Source organism: Talpa occidentalis, unplaced genomic scaffold (genome assembly GCF_014898055.3).
Source record: "Talpa occidentalis isolate TD23 unplaced genomic scaffold, MPIMG_talOcc4v2.1 talOcc4.9, whole genome shotgun sequence".
In the NCBI taxonomy this organism is placed as follows: Eukaryota; Metazoa; Chordata; class Mammalia; order Eulipotyphla; family Talpidae; genus Talpa; species Talpa occidentalis.
The window spans coordinates 12,569,837-12,587,789 of record NW_023605305.1 but is presented as its reverse complement, the minus strand read 5'-3'; the positions used below and the strand labels follow the sequence as shown (position 1 = coordinate 12,587,789).

General features: G+C 52.8%; 1 protein-coding gene across 3 annotated transcripts in view; it reads right to left on the bottom strand.

Annotated features, from left to right (window-relative positions):
• The window catches only part of EPHB2 (EPH receptor B2), a 167,034-nt gene that overhangs the window by 101,076 nt on the left and 48,005 nt on the right, over positions 1 to 17,953 (bottom strand). For all 3 annotated transcript variants that reach the window (XM_037499933.2, XM_054691579.1, XM_037499934.2), the window contains exons 2-3: positions 5,584 to 5,648; positions 1,970 to 2,654 (exon numbers count right to left, since the gene is read on the bottom strand). In XM_037499933.2, the coding sequence (XP_037355830.2) occupies positions 1,970 to 2,654; positions 5,584 to 5,648 (750 nt within the window). The remainder of the gene's footprint in view (positions 1 to 1,969; positions 2,655 to 5,583; positions 5,649 to 17,953) is intronic.

Here is a 17,953-nt window from a genome sequence, read left to right as displayed (position 1 = left end):
TTTCCAGCTCCTCCCTGCAAGCTAGAACCCCCTGCTTCTCTGCCTCTTCCTCTACTCTTCCTTTCCAACTTGTCTTCCTATCTTGTCTGATTTATTATCAAGGTACCTCTTGATTTTACTTCTCCTTTTTCCCAGCTCTGTGGGTGCCCATTGCAGGCAGCCACCCTCTCTCGAGATTATTCAACAGCTTACCCACAGGCCACTGTTCCTGTCCTGCACCCTCTACCTTTCTAGGGACCTCTGTAGCCTCAGAGCATGGAAGGGGAAGGCACAGGCATTTAATAAAGGTGATAATCATTGCAACCCCCTCCCCCAGGCAAAACTTTCACCAGCTCCTTCCAGGGCCCCAGGAATAAGGTCCAAACACCTCACCTGGCACATGAAGCACCCGGAGATCTGATTCCAGTGGGGAATGCAAGGGGCACAAGTAGACCTCAAACCTGTGCCATCGCAGCTCCTATGGCAGAGCACCAGCTCCAGGCTGGGCTTTTGGTATACATCATCTCATGAACTAATACTTATTAAGCTCTTGCTGTATACTAGAAACCATTCTAAGTTCTTTATAGGTCTTCAGTTCTTGAATCCTTACAACCACCTCATGAAAGAGGGTGACATACTTCACCCAGGAGAGATAGCTATCAACTGGCAGGGTTGGGACTGGAACCCAAATCTATCTTTATAGCTTTCTTTCTACCACAAAGTGCCTCTTAGAAACATCTTAAGTTTGCAAACTATCTTTGTGATTCTTTGCCACAATCAAACACCATGTGTACTATTGTCTACTTAATATTTTTCCTTAAATTAACTTAAGTGGTAGGGTAGTTCAGAAGGTTTAAGACCATCCTACCTAGGTTAAGACTGGCTTGTCCACTTACTCTCAGTACCAGCAATCTGAGCCTCAATTTCTTGATATAAAAGAACTTTTGTTCATAGTCAGACACAGCAAGTACTCAGCACACAGTAAAAGCAGGGTCCAGGAGCCCACTCACAGTGAGACTGCACTGCTCCATCTCTTTGTATGGAGCAGTAGTCATGTGGCTTGCTTTCACCTCTGAAACGTACAGAGGACCGAGTGAGGGCCTTCCAGTGTAAAACTGCCACACTCTCTCCTTCCTTCTGCCCTGATGATCACAACATCCCAGACCATGGCTCCTCTATCCATTTGGCTCCTAGGGGGAGGAATCCTAAGCTGACCCACATGGACATGTAGTATTCTGAGAAATAAACTGTGTTGTTTTGTCACTTCAGCAAAGCCTGGCCTGTACTGACTGATACAGGAAAATCTCAACAAATTTTAACTTAGATCATTCACTACGACCTATACGTTTTCTTAAAAAGGACACCATATTGGGTCTTCCTGTGCCAGGGTTAAAGACACAGTGCTAGCAAGCTCTCTATCACCAGACACTGCAACATGAGTTCGATCCCAGCCAGGGAGGTGACCCACATGGCATGGCAGACCTCTCCTGTCTTGCCCGCTGCTCCCCTCAGCAGTGTATTTCAGTGGATTGGCCTGTTCTGATCCCCACTCTGTCTCTGGTGAATCCTCTCACCCCCCCCCCAACTCCCTACCACACACACCTCTGGCCTATACCCCAGTTCTTGTATGCATAAATAAATCTTAAAAAAAAAAAAGGAAACCATACCTCTCTTGTAAATGAGACATAAAGCACCACTCCCCATCACTAATAGTCTTGTAGGAATTAAAATGAGGAATGTTTAACATCACATAATTGAAATCATTTCATATGCCCCTTCTAGTCATATACACACCACCATTCGAGAAGTGCCATTCGAATGCCTCCCTCCAAAAAGGGGAACAGCACCTGGAAACCCTGGCCATAGAGTGCCTGGCAGCCAACTCCTGGCTACTGCCCTGGCCAGCAGGGCTGCCAGCTGCCAGACCCACATCTGCGGCCAAGACCAACGCCGTGCTCTTGCAGGGGCACCACCCTGCTGCGGCCCTTACCTCGGCAGACGGTGCCGTTCTCCACGGCCTCGAAACCAGCTTTGCACATGCAGCGCCCTATGGGCACCAGCCACTCGCCGTCCCCGTTGCAGTAGAGCTTGATGGGCACGTCCACCTCCTCTGCATTGGCGATGCAGCTGCCACGGGCGGCCACCAGTGACGTGCTCTCGGCTCCCGACAATGTCTCCTGGAAGACCGCGCCGTTCTGGATGACGCGGGGGCACTTGCGGTAGAAGACCCGCACGGCGATGAGGGACATGCAGCCCCCGTAGTCCTGGAAGGCCAGGTAGAAGCCGTTGCGGGACACCGGCCCGAAGCTCCGCACCTCCGTGTTGATCTTCATGACCCGACCACCTAGGTCCACCTGGGAGAAACTCTCGTCGGCCGCTATGGTGTCCACCTTCACCCATGGGTTCTCCATCCAGTTGGGGAAGGTCTTGGTGGCCGAGTCGAAGTCGTTCTCATAGTAATAGAGGTTGAAGGTCTCCTTGCAGGAGCCGGGCACGCTGGGGATGCTGCTGCAGTCTCGCACCGAGAACTTCATCTCCACGTGGATACGGTGCGCGCCGCGGCGCCGGATGAACTTGGTCCGCAGCCAGTTGTTCTGGCTCGACTCAAACACATTGCACACCTGGTACGTGCGGATCGTGTTCATGTTCTCATCGTAGCCACTCACCTCTTCCCACTGTGGGGGAAATGCTAGTCAGGTGGGGAGCAGGGCTCAGCCCCTGCAGACACCCTGTCTAAGAGGGGAGACACAGGCCCTGCCTGAGGGGTAGGTGGAACTCCAAGCATCGTGGGCCTGCTAGTCTAAAGGGGGAGGCACCCACTCTAGTTTGGGGGTCTTCAGTCCGATAATGGAAGCGTGAACCCTACTACATGAAAACTCCCAAACCCAGCAGCGCTGGTCTGGAGGAATTCCCCAGGCGAGGAGTGAGACATGCCAATCTGATGGGGAGGACACTCATGCTGCTCTTGGTGTTCCCCTTCAATATGGAAGACGAGCCCTTAGCCAGAGGGCCCTGCTCCAGAAGTGCCCACCTGGAAGGGAACTAGGAAGAGACTCCTGGAGGGAGCTCTGATGCCGAGAACAGTCAGAGCTGAGGAGCGGCCAGTCTGAGGGGAGACAGACACGGCTCTCTGGGAACATCCTCCCTGGCGAGGGAGGCATAGTCCTTGCCCTCAAGGACTCCCAGGCTGACAGAGGGGTCCCCACCCCTGTGATGGCAGACAGACCCTTCTCCCTAAGAACAGCTCTGCTCTGGGCTTTAAGTGGCTAAGAGGGTGCTTGGAGACTTCCTACCCTTCTTGCCTTAGGCACCCTCACTGGCCCAGCTTGGGCTCTCGCACAGCAGGCTGAGCGTTCTCACCCTCACTGCTAGAGGGGCCTGGGCTGGGCCTTGGGAAGTTGGGGATGGAAGGCCCAGGGCCCATGTTCTCTCCTCATAGGCAGAGCTCAGTGGTGCTGCCCAGCCTTCACTCACAGCCCTCCTCTAAGCACCCGTCTCGCCTTCTCTGTGCACCCTTCTGGAACCTCTTGCAGCAGGCTGTCCCTCTGGATGCCTGGTATTTGCCTTCAGAATCTCTCATGGGCCGTTGGGAACAGTCTGCCTGGGAAGATAGTGCTGGATGCTCTCGGGCCCCTTGGTCTGGTCTCCAGTGTGGGACTGAGAACTTGCTCTTACGCCTTCCTTTTCCTGTGTCACCAGTGGTTCCACCCAGGCTAGATGCAAAAAGGGTAGACCCAAAAAAAGCACTGACATCAAAGTAACCCCACCACCCACCCACCCACACCTGGCCAGGAGTGGGTGCTGGAAGGGACCTGGTTTCTTTGTTGTGGTCATCAAACACGGTATATATCAACCCCATCCACAGAGGAGTGACTTGAGCCAGGGCTCAAGAGGGATGAGGAGCAAATGATAGGGCTCAAGCCCCATCCACTTGAGCCAGGACTTGTCTGTGCTCCCTGGAAAGAGAGGACCCCACAGTGCCTTGGGAGTCCTGTGTTCTAGTCCTCACTCTGCTAACTTGATGTGTGGCCTTGTCACTTCCCTTCACTGGGTCCTTCTCCCAAGAGTGACTTTGGAGTGGAGGCAGGTGTTGGCATAAGCTTCCCCTTCAAGTAGCTACTCTATGTCCTTGAGCGTCCATCAGATTTGCAGGGCCAGGTCTTCGGGGGCGGAGCAGTGGCTGCTGGCCTAAGGAGGGCTGATGCTGTAGGGGTGAGTGTGGGTGGGGGGGGCAGGCTGAGCTGGAGCCTGTGGGCCCAGTCTCTACTTCAATGGTGGCTCTGAAGCTCCCTACATTGCATCTAATTTTTTTTTTTTTTTTGGTGGCACCATGTGACAAAGTCAGCCCCTTGTTACAACCACTGTTCTTCTTCAGAACTTAATTAGAGCACTTAATTAGAGCACTCTGCCTTTCTCCCCTCTCTCTAATTAACATGCGGAGGCCCTGCAGCCTAAACACCCCAAATAATTGCGTCCGGGGGCCCTGCAGCCCAGCCTGGCCTCATTACTGGCAGGGTGGGGCTGTGGGCCCAGCCGCCTTCGCAGATGGAAAATTGGTGACAAGAAAGAGCCACAGAACGGAGGCCTGACCCTGGGGCCCTGCCTATTGAGAGCACAGGCCTAGGGGAGGGAGGGGATACAGCTCCCCGGGGCAGCAGCTGAGTCCCAGAGGAGAGCTAGGTGGGGGGAAGGAAGGGGGTGGGTCTCAGAGCCCGGAACCCTCCTAGAGGCCAGGGGGATGAGGAGCAAATGATATTAAAACTGATGATGACAAAGCTGATGATGATGGCGACAGTCATTAGAGCTACTTGTTACTGGGACCCACTTTATGCTTGGCAAGGTGCTGGAAACTTTGTGGGAAAACATCACAATTGTCCTATATTATCACCATTTTACAGATGAGGAAACTAAAGCTCAGACAGTTTAATCAGGTGGCCCCAAATCACATTCTGAATGGCAGAATGAGACAGAATTTCAGGAGCATTTGACTCTACAGCCTGCATGAAAGCAACAACTGGTTGCTGTGGAGAGAAAGAGGAATCTCAAATTGTGCCTGATTTTGCTCTCAGGGAGCTCCAAACCTACATGGGCACAGGGCACTGGACCCAAGGAAGTGTGGCAAAAGCTTAAGAGGGAAGTCTCTGTTATGGGGCCTCAGGGGCCACAGAAGACTCGCACACAGCCCTGTCCCATCACTTACTAACCATAGCTTCCCTGGCAGGTAGTGATAGCTCTCTGAGCCTCAGACCTATAAAATGGAGGTGATTCCTCCCCCTAGAATTGGTGATGATATGTGTAAAGTTGCTTGTTGGAGTATCTGGCACACAGTGGGTGCTTAGCAGATGCCAGTTTTCTCTCCTCATCTGTAAAATGGGGTACCACTACTCAGCCTTGCCCTCAGGATTTTAAGGGATAAGGATCAAAGCAGCCAGCTTATTGTCATGATAACCTGGCTCCATCCAGGATAGGAGACCAGGAGGGTGGACAAGATAGGCCTAGCCCGAAGGACAGAAAACAACTGGGATTTGAGGGGGCATCCAGTTCTTTCAGCAGAACTGGAGGTCTTCTGAGGGACCAGCCAGGGTTTGGGGACCACTGACTCACCCCTGATGACGGATGCACAATCCAGCCCAACTCTGCCGTAGCCGTGGTGGAGTCCATCAGTGTTTCTGTGGGGAAGACAAAGAGGTCAATGCACACTGTCTACAGAGCACTGTCAATCACCCTGAGGTCCCACCCCCTGGGGGGGGGTCTTCTTTACAGAGCTCCATTCACTTTCACTGCACCAATTATCTGACCATAATCCTACTGTAGCCCCTATAGGTCCCACCTCCCACTCATTAATCTTGCCCACTTCCACCCTCTAGCCAATCATCTGATGCAGCTTCTCTAGGCTCCGCCCCTACAGGGCCAACTCCAGCCCTTCCATTCTTGGTCCTGCCCCACCATCTCAGCCAATCATGTCCCACCAACCCCTTAAACCTCCTTAAAGGGTTTAACCTGGGGTGTCTTGGATGAACTTCAGACTATGAGGAAACCTTGAAATCGTGTCAAATTTAGGGTATCTGTTCACTTTATAGCTTGCACCAAAGTCTTTTTTTATATTATTTTTTACGTCATTGTTCATTTTTAAACAATATTTGCTTCTCTCCACCCCCTCAGGTGTAGACCCCATAGAGTGTCCTTCACCCGTGCACCATCACCTCAGTCCCCTGTGCTCCCACCTCCCTCCCTCTGATCCCTCTCCCTCCTCCTCTCCTGCAGGATGTCTCTGGTTTATAATTGTCCATTTTTGCTTTGTTGTGTTTTGTACTGTTATGATTTTTTTACACTGATGTCTTATTTGGGTGCCATATATCCTGCTATAAGTGAAACCATCCAATATTTTTCTTTTTCCTTCTGGCTTATTTCACTGAGCATAATTCCTTCTAGTTCCATTCACGTTGCTGCAAATGGCATGAGTTTATCTTTTTTGATTGCTGAATAATATTCCATTGTGTATATATGCCACAACTTTTTGATCCAGTCATCGATTTTTGGACATTTGGGTTGTTTCCAGGTTTTACCTATTGTAAATAGTGCTGCAGTAAACAGGTTGCACCAAATTCTTAAAAAATGGCATGTGGATCTTACAGGGCTTGTCCTTTTGTCCCAGTTGAGCCCCTTCAGTTACCCCAACTTTTCCCTTTAGCCCATACTTCTGGTCAAGAATACTCTCCCCATTCTCCAGGAACCTGGAGTTCCCCACCATGTCCCCATGTTGAGGCCCCTTCCTAAGGCTGTCAACTCTGCCTCTATAGGGCCCCAGGGAAGAAAGGTGCTGCAGGTGAGCACTGTGACCAGTGGGGGTTCAGCACAGATCAGCTTCTGAACCAATCAAGGCCCCAGTTGGCTCCCCTCATTCCAGCAGCTGGAAGGAGGGAGCCACACAGCTTGTGACAAAGGAAACCAGAGAGATACATTCACCCCCAGATCAGGCTCAGGACCCCTCCCCTCTGACCTAGGAGGTTCAAAAAATGCTTTTTGAACTTAATTGCAGTGTACTATACAGATTTAAAAGGGCCTGTTTGACGCATCCATTCAACAAATATATCCTGATGCTATTATATACCAGGTACTGTATAGGTACCCTAAAGTAGACCATGATGAATCACAAAACCCTACTACAGAGAAATTCACATTCTGATAGTGGAGATGCAGCGTGGATACAAATAGTCATGAGAGAAAGTAGGCAGAGAGATCTAGAAGGTCACAGCTGAACCCCGCAGACCTCCTAGCTTAGTGAGAGTGGGTGAGGTGTGCTTGCTGCTATGCTTCCATTCTGTGCCCAGGGCAGACATCACCAGTCAATCCCTATTCTGTGGCTGTACCATGCTTCCAGTCACACAACTCTGGGAAACTAACACCCACCTTTGGAGATGCTATCTCTGGTCCAGCCCAGACACCTCATTCTAAAGAGAGAGCAGCCAAGGCACAGACAGGGGAAAGAACTTCCTGAAGATTACAGAGGAGGTTGGTGGGAGAATGGGGGTGCACATCCCCTGTCCCCAGCCTATAAGCTTCTAGACACTTCGTTTGATGACCTGGGCTGGATGAACTAGGGGGATGAGAGTGGGGCAGGTGCCAGTTTTCTTTCCTCATCTGTCCAGGTCACTGGGAAGGTTGAGACAGGAGCAACTAGGCGTTGAACTAGGGCAGGGAATAGGGTGGGTGAAGAAGGAGGGCAGGGAGGGGAGGAAGCATTTGGCCAGAGGTGACCTGTGGCTTGTGTTTGCAGTCACTGTGTCCCTCGGCTCTGGAGGCTGCGGAGGGGGGGTGCCAGGGATGGTGGAGTCCAGTGCCAAGGGCATCTTTTTGATGGCAAATTGGAGGGAAGTTCTATTGTGCTGCTTTGGAGCGAAAAAAGGGTTCCTTTTCACACTCCGAATGCTACAGATTTTTCTTCCTGGAGAGAACAAGGGCTGAACTTTTAACCTGTTTTCTCTCATCGGCCTCAGACGCGCCAAGCCGGGCTCTCTGCCTGGGCCCGGGGAACAGCTGCCGGGAGCCGTGTCGAACAAGGGAGAGGAGAGACTCTACTTGGGACAAGAAGGGAGTAGGGTGGGGGAGGCCAGTACGCCAAGCAGGTGGCCCCACCCCTTGGCTGGATTCCTGGGCTGACCCAGAGGCCAAGCACTAGAGGATTCCACAGCCCAGAGGAGGGACTAGAAACTGACATCGTTGTTGTATTGGGGGGAAACGCAGGTCCAGAGAGGGCAAAGCACTTGCCAAAAGTCACATACTGAAAGCTGGTGTTCAAACCCTGGGCCCCTGAGAAGCTCAGGCTGGGACAGGGGCGGGCTGCGGGGCCTCCCTCTGCCTTTCACATCTGGAACAAGCAAGGCGAGGTTTTCAGAAGGACTGGAAGTCAATGGGCTGACAGGTTCACAAACAGGAAGGGGCTACGAGGGAATGTGAAGTGTGCAGAGTCCCCTCTGAGAAGGATGAGGAAGGCAGAGCTGCTGGGCTCCCTTCTGGAAGCCTCGTGAAGGTTACTTCCCCTCTGGGCTGTGGCAGCAGGGAGCTCCTGGGCCCTCAATGTCCCCTTGGTCTTTTGCTTTTCCCCGTTGACTCCTCTCTCCTTTCTCTGCAAAAGGCAAGTAAGCAGAGCAGATAAACCAGGAGTGGGAGTGGGGGGTCACCTGCTCTGCCACCAGCTTGCTTTGCAATTTTTCTAAGCCTCAGTATCCTTACCTGGAAAATGGCCATAACCCCTTCTGAGGGTGGCCAGAAGGACTCACAAGACAGGAGAGCATTAGCTTTGAGCCAGCACGGCTCATCGTCAGCAGGCGAGCTCAGTGCTGTTTACACACCGGTGCCTGCACACGTGCCATTTCCTTTGGACTCATTAGGTGGCCCCCAAATGTGAAGGTGGGTTTAAGAGGCTCCATCTTAGATTGCTTGGCTCCCCCACCCCCAGGCTGAGCTTGCCAACATCTGACACATATTAGCCTTTCGCTCAGTGGCTGCGGCCTCTGGGGAGCCCTTCCCGAGCTGTCTGATGCTGCTTTCCTGGGATGCCCGAGTTTCCTCTTTGTTCCTCTTAAACCAAGCACAAACGTCAAACTCAGTTCCCCAGGAAAGTTGGTGTTAGTGATTCTTGCCTCAGGAACCTGGGTGGGTTTAGGAAGCTGAACTGCAAAACTTTACAAAGGAAGAGCTTTGTCCACTGAGACTGAGACCCTATCCATTAGGAGCCAGAGACCCTCACCAACATCCTCGCAAAGCCAAGGAAGAGTGGACACTGTCCCATTTCACACAGGAGAAAGCTGAGGCTTCCAAAGATCAGGGACTTGCCCCAGGTCGCACATTCACAAGCTGCGCTCCAGGTACTCTCTCTCACTCCCAGACCTCAGACAGGTGGTTCCTTCTGATCGCCTTCCTCTCCACACCTTCTTTACCTGCCTTAATTCCCCTCATCAGTGAAATCGCAACTCAGTTCACCTCCTCTTGGAAGTCCTCCTGAATGCACCCCACAGCTCTGCAGCTGCTGGTGTTTCAAGATGTCCTGGCACGGGCAGATATCCTGTGTAGGAACCACTCCTGTTTGCCATCTTTTTCCAATGAACTGTAGTCCTCTGGGGGGTGGGTACTAGGTCCCCTTCAAGGGCGCTGGAGTTCTAGCACAGAGCTTGGCACGTAGTAGGTCTTCAGCCAAAGGCTGAAATGAAATGCCCCCTAAACTATAGGACATGGTAGTGTTCTGTTCCTCCAGTACAACGTACAGAACTTCAACCATTTCCACATACAACCTATGCGCTATTATTTAGTTTCTATTTTTCTTCCAATTGACTGCTTTTGTTCTTAAGTACATTTTAAAGAGGAAAAAGTAATCATTACGTACAAATGGAAAACCAATATCACTTGCCATAAAAAGAAGGAAAATAAACACAATGCTGTTACAATGAAATGTTCATCTGCAAACTCCCTACTAGTGTTTCACTGCCCACACTTGGGGACCACTGGGTCTGCCTTGAAGTGCTGCAAGTGTCCCCATCCCCAGCCCACCGTGACAGTGACAATCCCTCATGCAGGGGAAGCTGTTTACCCTGTGCGCAGATAATTAATCACCGCAGGATGTGACAAAGGCTGTGCGAGGATGTGCATGGGTGCTGGGGGTTATGAGATCAGGGTGTGGAGGGAGAGGGAGAAAATGCCAACGCTAGGGGCACTGCCTGGAGGAAATGACACTCGAGTGGACACTTGAAGAATGAGTTAGAAGGGAGTCAGGAGGCCAAGTGGGAAGGGCACGCCAGGCAGAGGGGCAGGAGAGGCAGAGGAAAAGGCAAAGAGGTGAGGCATGCTTTGTGGTGACTGATGGTAGGAGAAGGGGGGCAGGGGTGAGCTCAGGGCTGAGCCTAGAGAGGCAGAGCAGGGGCTGCCCAGAAAAGGTCAGCAGTTCTCCCAGGCCCCTCTTGCTGGACCATGTCCACCTGCCCACATCTTTGCCAGCCTCCCTGGTGCTGCCCCGCCCCTCCCCCGCTTAACACAGCTCTTTTACTTGCCTCTGAGCACATCCCCCCATCTAGCCCCACGAAAATGTCCAACCCCAAGCTCTGGATGCTCAGAGCAACCATTAAAAAAATCCCAATGGCTAGAAGAGGAAAGTGAGACTGCGTGGATCATCTTAGCACCCAGGCCAAAACTGGAACCAGACAAACGCTACCAGCGTGTGCGTCTTCCTCGGTGGGAAAACAGGGTTCGGGCCACGGGAGTGGCTTTGGCCCCAGCCTCACTGCACCCGCACCCCCTCTCCTTCCTGGAGACTGCACAGAGGAAAGCAATCAGGAGGCCCTGATTGCACAGGCTGGGGAGGCCCCCAGGCCCCTCCGGCTGTGTGTGAAGGAGCAGTGTGCATTTCAGAAATATTTGAGCTAAAAGGGGAGACACACTGAAGTCGTTAGCATAAGGCCAACAGGAGGCTGCACAGGGCCCTGCAGACACTACCGCCAGCCCCTGTTTTCAGGCAGGGGCCGGTGGTCACCCTCCGCTCTGACCCCTGGCCAGCTCTGTTTGACCTCTTCTTGGGCCATCCTTCTCGAGGGCCAGGGACACTTTGTACTCACAGCATGCCAGTGTCCCAGGCATGAGAGCAACTTCCATTAAGCACCTATTGCGTGACAGGCATTGAGCAGGGAACCCCTCCATTAACCCCATCTTACAGATGCGGAAACTGAGGTCAGAGGTGAAGCGACCAGCACAAGGGCACACAGGCAGGCCCGGGATTTGAACCCACATGTGTCTCATTGCACATCTGTGTTATTTTTAAGATGCTGCAGCTATAACCTTAAAAAAACCAGATACCAGAAAACAAAATCACCAAGGCTCTTTGTGTGTTTATTTTCTCCCTCTGTGTGGGCCTGTGTGAGGACAGGAGTGGAGAGAGGGAAGGGAGTCGGAGGAGGGGGTGAAGACTGTACAGGCCAGCACCTTGGCTCTGGCATGACCTTGTGTGTGAATGTGGGATATCCACGCACCTCTCTGGGCCTCGGTCCCCCCCATCTATGAAACGGGTCACGTGAGAATTAAGTGACTTGATATAGGCGAGTCCTGCTGCTCCCAGCCCCGGTGTCTCCCTCTGGGGGAGTCCTGTCTGCCTCCCTCACCGCTGAGAGATGGTGCTGGCACTCGTACATGCATCTGACCCCCACACGTGGCTCAGTGATATTTCTAAAGCCCGAGTCTGATCATGTCTTAACTGAGCTTAGCGGCCCTCAGAGCTCCCGCTGCCGGCAGGATGGCAACCTATTCAAGATCCTGGGTGACCAGCCACCCCATTATTTCCAGCCATGTGCTCGCACACCCCTAAGGTCTGGCCATCCTCACCACTCTTTCCTTGCTGGGAACGCCTAGCCTTTCAGCTTTGCTGGCCTGGCTAACTCCTCTTCCAAAACTCAGCTCAAAGGCTCCTTCTTCCTGGCAGCTTTCCCTGCATTCTCCTGGGTTAAGTAACAAGATCATGGTCATTCCAATAAGCATGTGCTCCTCCTAGTGTGCGCCAGGCTGGGCTGGGCACCAGGGGCACAGAAACACACCAGCAGACCCTTTCTTCCAGGAGTCTCCAGACCAGTGCCCGACATGTGAACTTTCTACAGGGCGAGGCAGAGGGAAAGGTCTGGGCCAGGTGGGAGCCTGGAAACCCAGAGGAAGGAGGGATTAGCTTTGACCAGAGAATGAGCAAAGGCGGCTCAGAGGAGGTGGCATTTGAGCTGGGAGAAGGGGAGGGGGGTACACCACGCAGAGGGCACAGCCGAATCAAAGGCAGAGAAACGGCTGTCAGGGGTAGTCTGGGCAATGGTGAAGCCTGATGACCGGGGGCGGGCTCTGGGACGGGGGCTGGGAACTCACTGTCTCATTTCATCATAGCTGTGTGTGAAGTAGGCGCTTTATGGCCTGCCTTTCCTGATGGAAATTGGGACAGAGTTTCTGAGGTTGGTCAAGGTTTCCATGGCCGGGACGTGGTAGAGCTGAGTCTGCCTCGCACCAAGTTCCTGTCAGTAACCCCGCTGCACTCGCCGTGCTGGAGTGTGTCCCATGTGGTGGGAGCAAATTGCTTCCTGGAAGAATAAGTTGGCTGAGGATCGGGCCACAATGTACCGGGTTTCAAATATGGGATGGAGGAGTCTAGATGATGTCCTGCAGGCAATAGGGAGCTATGGAGGATTCCTGAGGTGGGTAGTGGCATGGTCTGTCTGCAGAATATGGACATGAGATCATAGCCTGTCCTGAAGATGGATGGATCCCTGCTTCCAGGGACCTCCACCCCAAACTGGCCTGCAGCCCAGAGCCCAGACAGCAAATCGGCCTACTGTGTGACCCACGCCGCAACTGGACACTTCCCTGTGGCTCCCGCTGCTCCCTGCCAGGGCTAGCTACCTGGTGAGCTCCCGGCCACAGCCTAGAGGCCTGACCCACACTGTCAATGGCTGGGCATCGGAGGACTCTTTCCATAGTCCAAAGCAGAAATTCCAAGAGGGGACAACAGTCAGGAATCAAGAGATTAATTCAAAGCCATGGCCACTGACATGCCGGGCAAGTTGGAAAATTGTTTTCACAGAGGCTGACTGTGTGTGGGCAAGCATTTCATCAACACTGTCTCCTTCATATCCTTGAACAAATTTTTGGAGAAACTGAGGCTCAAAGAGGCCAAGGATGGCCCCCAAGAACACAAAGCCAATTAGGGCAGGACATGACCCCCTCAAATCACCAGGCTCTGCTGTCGCAGGATAGGAAAGAGAGGGAAAAGCAGAGCTTTCATGTACTATGTACTATGCCAGGCCTGAGCTAATCATGCTGCACACCCAGTGAGGCTGCTGCTGTTACCCCATGGTACACAGACGGCTACTGTTACCCCATGGTACACAGACGAGGAAACTGAGCCGAAGAGGCTAAGACACACAGCCAGGAAGAAGCAGAGCTGGATTTGCCCAACTGGGTTTTCTCTGAAAACCAGAGGAGGGTCAGCATCTAGGAAGACTTGGGTTGCTGACCTGAAGCAAGGCGGGGGTGGGGGGGGGGTGGCAATGCCAGAGAAGCCGGGGCCAGCTCCAGGAAGGCTCCGGATTTTCTAAGGTGAGACCCGCCAGCAGCAGCTTGTTGTTTTTCCAGACTGGCCTCCCCGCTCCGCCCTCAGGCTCATGGAAAAGACCAGCTAATGTAAAATCCTTCTGCCCAAGGTCTTTTGAAGCACCTACCCCTCCTTGTCCTCCTGCCGCTTGGCGGCCCTTCTCTGCCTCGGTTGCCTGCCTGGAGCCTGCTCGTGTTTTCTCAGGCCCGGCTGAGGAGTCCCTGAGACGCCGGCTCCTTCACTCCGTCCCCCGCCTGCCTACTGCTGGCCTGGGCATCCGCCAGCACTGGCCGCCCGGCTGAAACCCAATCCTCTGGGCCAGCCGGGCTGCTCGCTAACAGCGGGCCGCATTGTACGGCCAGGGCTTCCAGAGAGTTTGGATTCGCTGCTTGGGGACCCACTTAACCTCTGCAAAGGACAGGATGATGGATGGGGGTCTGGGAAGGGGTTGCTGGGGGGCGGGGTGGGTGGTAAATGAACACCAGGGCTTGCTGGGGAAGGGAAAGAAGGGAGGCAGGGATGGGAACAGCCTTGCACACGAGAGCTCCGTTCGTCCTCTCGACACCCCTAGGGGACGTCTGTTGCTGGCCGTCTTTTATACGGAAGGAAACTGAAGCTCTGAGAGGTTAGGGGACTTGGGCAAGGTCACACAGCGGACCAGCAATTGAATGCAGGCCCACTGCCTCCGAGGCTGCCTGCACACCGGGCTGCCTCTCACTGCCAGCACAGGCCCGGTGATTTTTAATCTTTAAAGCCCTTTTACTTAAATGAATCCACAGACCCTAGCCATTAAATAGGTAATAAAATCAGGATGGCAGCCAGCATGGCTGAGCATCTACCGAGTGTGGAGCAGCTACTTCGCCTCATGAGATCCTGCCAGTGACTGATGAGGCAGGACAATCGTCAGACCATTTTACAGAAGAGGAGAGGAAAGCTCTGAGAGGCCAGGACCCCCGTTGGGCTGGCTAAGGGAATCAGGAGGCCCAGGCACCCCAGCAGGTTACTGTTGACACTCCTAGGTGGTTGCTAAATATTTTGCATGTGGCTTCTGCCTATCGGGCAAGCCCCGCGCCCTGTCGTCCCTTCTCCCTGTAGCCCGGCTTGCTCTCCTGACCTGCCCTGGACACTCAAGCATGCCCTTCAAGAGCCTCGAATGTCACCTCTTCTGAGAAGTCTTTCCCGACGCCCTTGACATCAGTCCTATGTGTATCTCCCATTGTCACCCTGTCACCCTGCCCTGCAGGGGCTTTCTTTCACTCATTGGTCCTCCTGGATGGTGAGGGCCTCTCTTGCGGTCTCCTGTCCCTCGTGCCCTCTCCCCCAGTTACCCAGCCATCAAATGCTCTTTTCTGCTTACACTATCAGTCTGGATTTTTTCTCCAGGAGAGGAAGCTACATATACTGTATAACCGAAGAGCTTACCTAGTTCCACCCACTGCACTGAGCTGTCACGTGTATTATTTCAGTTGATGACACCACCAATTATTGTCCCTGCTTACCCATCCATTCATCATCCATCTACCTATCTATCCATCCAATGATCCTCCCTCTCACTTACCCCATTCACCTACCATTCCACTCCCAGTAACCCGCCTCCAGTTCATCCACCCACCAAGACATCTCTCATCCTACTTATGTATCTATTCATCACTCCTCCATTTTCCTATTGAACTATTTTCCCTTTGTTCCTTTATCCTTCTTCCCTTTCTTCCTGCAGATGGGGTAAAATGAAGTTCAGAGAGGTTAAGCCACCTGCCCCATGTCACACAGTAAGAACAGATCTGGGAGTTGAATCAGGTACTCTTTTCACCATCCACTATGGCTTCTCGCTTTCTCACTTCATTTCAAACTGTCGTATTGCATGCAGGTTTAATATTATAAGTCACCTCAAATCCTTTTGGATGCGAGTGTAGTGTAAATTACAAATCAATAAGGCACAGGCTACTGTAAGTCCAAGTCGGGGTCTGTCGGGTTGGAGTCAATTAGCGAGCCTGCTGCAGGACCTGCTGGGACTGGATCTATTTGCCTAATTGGCACTGGTTTCTCCCAGTGAAGGACAATTAACTCAAATCCCAGAATCCAGACCACCCCTGCTTCTGGGCAAGATGTCAGGCATTAGCCACATGAAATTTTACTGTTCATTCATTCACCCATTGACCCACACACCCACTCATCCATCTTTCCAACCATCCAGTCCGTGCAATGCCCCATAAACTATCTTGCCACCCACCACCCACCCACCTGCCTGTTTACCCACACACACACCTATCTGCTCACTCAGCCATCCATTCATCCATCTATCTATCCACCCACCACCTGTTACACTTACCCAACGACCCACCCACCGATTCATCTATCCACTCATTCTCAAACCCATTTATTCTTCAAACCACCCGATCTAAACAACTATTTATGAAATCATTCTGCCTTGTTGTCATGCACCCACCCACCCATCCATCTACCCTCTCACTCACTCCACCAATCTATCATTCTACTTGCTCATATTCTGTCACCCACTTGCTCTCCTATATGTCCAGCATCCCACTTGGGCATCTATCCATGCATTGGTCCATCTGTCCATCCACCCATCACATTTCCCATTGAACCAACCTGCCTCTCTCTCTGTCTTACTTTCCATTTGTCTATTCACCTGAGTACTCATAAATCTTCCCATCTATTCACAACACTCACATCCACCCATCTGTCTGTGCAACCCCCCAGCCAGTCAACTGCATTCACTGAATACTAGGTCCACGCTCCTATGTGACAGGCCCATGCTGGGTACCCAAGAATCAAAACCAGACACTGCAACTGACCTTAAGGAACATGCTGCTTTGGAACATACTTTAAACCCTTAATGGTCCCACCTAGTTCCCAAGGACATTCTAGGTTCCACATTCTACCCTTGGATTTGGCTCCTGGCTCAGGTTGGCAGCAGGGTCTGTCCTGTTGCCTCCGAGTCTGGTTTCCCTCTGCCTCCAGGTACCCGTTTCACTGTATACCTGGCTTCTCTCATCACATCAGGCATAGTTATAGCTGAGGCCCAACCCACCCCATCAAGGACCCCCCCCCCAGTACCATGGCCCCATGCTGAACAGTCTGGAAGGGGGAGTCCAGGCATAAACAGGCACAACCCACAGCAGAGGAGGACCCCAGCTCCACCTGGAGATCAGAGGAGACTGACCAAATGGAGGACACCCGACCTGAACCTCAAATATTGAGCCAGAGACAGCCAGGTTGGAAGGAAGAACTAAGAGGGGAAAAAAAAAGTGTTGCAGGAAGGAGGGACAGCTTGTGTAAAGGCCTGGAGGAGAGAATGAGCAGGGCCCCTGCAGGGAGCTGTGCGAGGGAGAAGAAAGACCTCAGAGGAAGAGAGCTCCAGGCACCACAAAGAACCTCTCGTGCCAGGCAGATTGGCTAAGACCCTCCCAAGGGCAGCAGGGAGCCTTGGAAGGGGGGTGGCCTGATTCGGCTGTCACTGCATTCTATTGTGTAACTGGTTCATTTCACAGACAACGACTTTGCAGTAGGCACCAGAGAGGTACAGAGGGCTGCCCCAAGCCACACAGCTTGTCAAGAGCAGAGCAGAGCAGAGTCCACCCCAGGTCCAAGGGCTCCAGAGCCCTCTTGTTCCAACAGTAGCTGCTGCGTCAGATGAGCTGTTTCTAGAACACCTGCATCCTTCCTATGTTAGCACTCTCCTGCAGCTCTGCCTTTGGCCCTTGGCAGCTTGGGGGCAGTGACAGAATCCCGGGGGCACCATCTCTATCTGGCTGGACTCTGCCTGCTTCCTCCCACTCCCTGGACTGGCAGCAGGTTCTGTCCTTGCCAACCGTCCCCAGCATCTCCGGCAGCTAAGAAGACATGGCTCTACTGGGGCATTTTTTCATGTCGATGTTTCACAAGAGACTCGCCCAGTAATTTCCCAGTGTCGTCTTCATGATCACAGCCTCCATGTCTTCATCATCAGATATGGCTCAATCCCCACAGCCCATGGCTCCCTGAAAGGCGATGCTAAAGACCTAGGCCTGAGTGCTTCTGTGTAGTCGTGAGGGCTCGTGACATGGCTGGCACACCAGGGCTAATGAGGGTGGAAGGGCCAGTAGGAACAGGATTTGGAATGAGGAGGGCCTTCGGGTAGAGACAAACTCTGAACCAGAAGCAGGGAGGTGGGGACTGCCAGGAGGGAAGGGACCACCCCCCCCACCAGCATCCCCAAGGCTACTGACCAGTGAGCACCCCCACTATGCCAGGCACTGTGCCATGCCAGGGACAGCCAAGGCCACGTCTGAGTCCATGTATGTCTTCCCTAAACCCTCCCAGGGATGTAGCACTGTCCCCATTGTGCATATAATCAAACTGAGGCTC